General features: G+C 38.0%; 1 protein-coding gene across 1 annotated transcript; it reads left to right on the plus strand.

The window, feature by feature from the left end:
- Positions 1 to 1595: 1595 nt before the first annotated feature.
- LOC102904132 (dnaJ homolog subfamily A member 1) lies at positions 1596 to 3059 on the plus strand. Its single transcript, XM_076576789.1, has one exon. It carries the CDS (start codon positions 1704 to 1706, stop codon positions 2895 to 2897), a length of 1194 nt encoding a protein of 397 aa, XP_076432904.1. The 5' UTR covers positions 1596 to 1703; the 3' UTR covers positions 2898 to 3059.
- The last annotated feature ends 1122 nt before the right edge of the window (positions 3060 to 4181 follow it).

Genomic DNA, 4181 nt, shown 5'->3' on the forward strand with positions numbered 1-4181 from the left:
CTCCAAATTGAATTCACAACCCTCACATTGATACTGAAGGCCTTGATTGTGTCAACTCACGTCAAATATGCTATCCTCCAGTTGACCTCTACCACAAACTATTTTCCAAACTTACTCTGCATGTCTTCAGTCTTGTCTCCCCAGGTAGTTATCCATCGAGGTCCCACCCATCTCAGTGTCAGCACACTCAGGATTTTTCTGATGCCTTTGGAACAGATGTGGTTCTTCGAGCTGTGAGCCTCACAGCATGGTTGCCTTCCTCCGGTCCATCCTCATTCCAACCTTCTCGAACCTCCTTCAGAACAGCCACACAACACAGTCTGAAATAATGTAAGTGCTCAGAAAAAAATCCATTGAAATGAAACTTTAGCATTAATGCATGTGGTTGTAACTTATTATACCTAGTAATATTTTCAGTACATCAGACCTCAGGTAGTTTCAAGTAGATTCTTATTATTCTAAAAGGTAGTTTTTGTCCAGTATTAATTCTTTTCAATATTCTAAAAGGTAGTTTTTGTCAAGTATTAATTTTTTCCAACCTCTATTTTATATGCAACTTACAAATCTGAAGACAAATGCATAAAGAAAAGGTAAAATCAATTCACTACTTACAGCTGGTGCTATAGCATTAGCTAAAATGGAACTCAATACAGAGATGCTTGGCTATTCTGGGAAGTAGATATCATCTGATTTAATACATACTAAAATAACAGTCTCAGACTTCCTGAACAAGCCAAAGCTGTGGCCACAACATTTAGAAGCTACGTACATGTTCTAGCTATTAAAAATAGAAATGTCTTCATTAGCCTCACTTATTCAATATAAATGGTGTTTCAAGGGACCAGATAATAATATGTATGCATCCAAATAAAATCACACAGATACAGAATGATTTTTCAAGGAGAAATACAAACAAAATAAGACAAAAGAATAGGTATAAAGGATTATCTACCCTATGGTTCTTCAGGCTAGCCTCTTTTCTGAACTATATTTTAGTACATCCTCAACTCTCATCTAAGTGTCTAAGGAAAACGGTATCCACAGCATCACACTAAGGAAAATCAAATCCATATCCTACACGTTTTACTAGAAAAGTTATAATATGTTTATTGAAATTGTTTTCACTAAATTGTATAAAGCCATGTGGATTATTACTTCCTATATATATAATTCAATATATAAAATCCAATTCTCAATTAATCTTTGTTAGATCATCTCCATAAGCCATATATGTAAGAAAAAGTCATGTATCTTAAAGTACAAATTAATTAGGTGAATTTTAAAAAACTATGAAACTTTCTAAGGGAAGTTTTTTTTTTTTTTTTTTTGGTTTTTCGAGACAGGGTTTCTCTGTGTAGCTTTGCGCCTTTCCTGGAACTCACTTGGTAGCCCAGGCTGGCCTCGAACTCACAGAGATCCACCTGGCTCTGCCTCCCGAGTGCTGGGATTAAAGGCGTGAGCCACCACCGCCCGGCTGGGAAGTTTTATTGTTTATATTAATTATGGAATTCCACTTAAGCCTGAAAAATGTTCCTAAAGAGCATTTAATATAGTTTCATAAAATAAAAAGAACAAAAATTACTTGAGCGGGAACTTTCCAGAACGCTCGGCGGGAGGTGGAGGGGGCCGTGTCTGCCCGAGCTGCGCTGTGCTATGCTCCTCTTTCCGCTCTCCGGCGCCCGCCCGCTCACCGGCTGTGAAAAATGGTGAAAGAAATCACTTACTATGATGTTTTGGGGGTCAAACCCAATGCCACCCAGGAAGAACTGAAAAAGGCATACAGAAAATTGGCCTTGAAGTACCACCCTGATAAGAATCCAAATGAAGGCGAAAAGTTTAAACAGATTTCTCAAGCTTATGAAGTTCTTGCTGATTCCAAAAAAAGGGAATTATATGATAAAGGAGGCGAACAGGCTATTAAAGAGGGTGGAGCAGGTGGTGGTTTTGGCTCGCCCGTGAATATCTTTGATATGTTCTTTGGAGGAGGAGGAAGGATGCAAAGAGAAAGGAGAGGTAAAAACGTTGTGCACCAGCTCTCAGTGACCTTGGAAGACTTGTATAATGGTGCAACAAGAAAACTGGCTCTTCAGAAGAATGTGATTTGTGACAAATGTGAAGGCCGAGGTGGTAAGAAAGGAGCAGTAGAGTACTGTCCCAACTGTCGGGGGACTGGCATGCAAATAAGGATTCATCAGATCGGACCAGGAATGGTTCAGCAGATTCAGTCGGTGTGCATGGAGTGCCAGGGTCATGGAGAACGCATCAGTCCTAAAGACAGGTGTAAAAGCTGCAATGGAAGAAAGATAGTGCGAGAGAAGAAGATTTTAGAAGTTCATATTGATAAAGGTATGAAAGATGGTCAGAAGATAACATTCCATGGTGAAGGAGACCAAGAACCAGGACTGGAGCCAGGGGATATTATCATTGTGTTAGACCAGAAGGACCATGCTGTTTTTACACGACAAGGAGAAGACCTTTTCATGTGTATGGACATTCAGCTGGTTGAAGCCTTGTGCGGCTTCCAGAAGCCAATATCCACTCTTGACAACCGGACCATAGTCATCACCTCTCACCCAGGTCAGATGGTCAAGCATGGAGATATAAAATGTGTGCTAAACGAAGGTATGCCAATATACCGTCGGCCATATGAAAAAGGATGTCTGATCATTGAGTTTAAGGTGAACTTTCCTGAAAATGGCTTTCTCTCTCCTGATAAACTCTCTTTGCTGGAAAAACTCCTTCCTGAAAGGAAGGAAGTAGAAGAGACTGATGAAATGGATCAGGTAGAACTGGTGGACTTTGATCCGAACCAGGAAAGACGGTGGCATTATAACGGAGAAGCATATGAGGACGATGAACATCACCCCAGAGGTGGCGTTCAGTGTCAGACCTCTTAATGGGCCAGTTACTCTGTCATTCTATATGCAGTAGTGAATGTGGGAAGGACTGTAATCATAATATGCTCACTACTTGGCTATTGTTTTTGTTTTAATATTCAACTATAGTAGTGTTTTAAAAGTTAAATGAAGAATAAACACAAATATAAAAGCTCAAAAAAATTACTTGAGCATAAATAAAAGAGGCATAAATAAATAAATAAAATTCCATTTTGGAATGGTCATAGGATCTTTAAAACCATAAATTCTTAGACTGGGAAAGTAGCTTGATGGTAGAGGACTTGCCTATCAGATGTGAACTTCTGGATTTAATCACCAGTGTACACACACACACACACAAATCTCCATGGTATCTTAACTATTTCTCACAAAGAAGGAAACACATTAGTTTATTATTTCTTGGTCATAACTTACATTATTAGAGGATCATTTAAATCTAATCACTCAATGAACAATCATTTGCCAGGTATTACAGACATAAAGATGACTTTGTTAAGGTTTTTAAATATTCAGAATCTGTTTTTCCAAACTATAAAGCAGAAATTAGCTCCTTCAGTCATTTTAGAAAAGGGTGAATACTCATAAAAATGTCTGTTATGACAGCCAAATTCAAGCTAAGAAATCATGTCTACCATTTAAAGTAAAGTTGGATAGATTAATAGACAATGCCATTCAAAACAGATTTTCTTCAAGATGTTCACTCATCCTCTTATCCACATGTAGGACACCCCATGTAGTAGAAGTCTCTGTTTACAACCCTAAGGCCAAATACGTGGGTCAGGGAAAGGAGTCTGGGTAATATAGGATATTAACATAAAGACATGGAATTACATTTTGGGGTGTATTTGAATTTAAGATCAGATTAAGATCAGAACACCTAAGGTCAAAAATAATGACAAGGCTCGTCTCTGAATTAATAGTACCATGTATACGGCAGTCACCTGATGGGTGTTCTGTCAGTGAGTGACTGAGATACAGTTTTACTGCCCATTTTTAATCTTTCCCAAAAATATCAAATGGATAAGTCTGTAATCCCATTTTCAAAGCAATAAAAAAACAAGTAAGAAATCACACTGTACAAGTATGAATTTCAATTTAAATTTAACGTGCTGCTTGCTATACAGAGACATTGTCATAGCATTGTTATACTGTAGTTATGCAAAAGAAGGGAGTCGCATTTTACATCACTTTGATATAGGAGGTGATGACCAAAACAAACAAACAAACAAAAAATCCTCTCTTTTTAAAGTTCTCCTCTAACAGAAATGCTGAAGACACAGAAGT

This window comes from Peromyscus maniculatus, chromosome 7 (assembly GCF_049852395.1).
Source record: "Peromyscus maniculatus bairdii isolate BWxNUB_F1_BW_parent chromosome 7, HU_Pman_BW_mat_3.1, whole genome shotgun sequence".
NCBI lineage: Eukaryota > Metazoa > Chordata > Mammalia > Rodentia > Cricetidae > Peromyscus > Peromyscus maniculatus.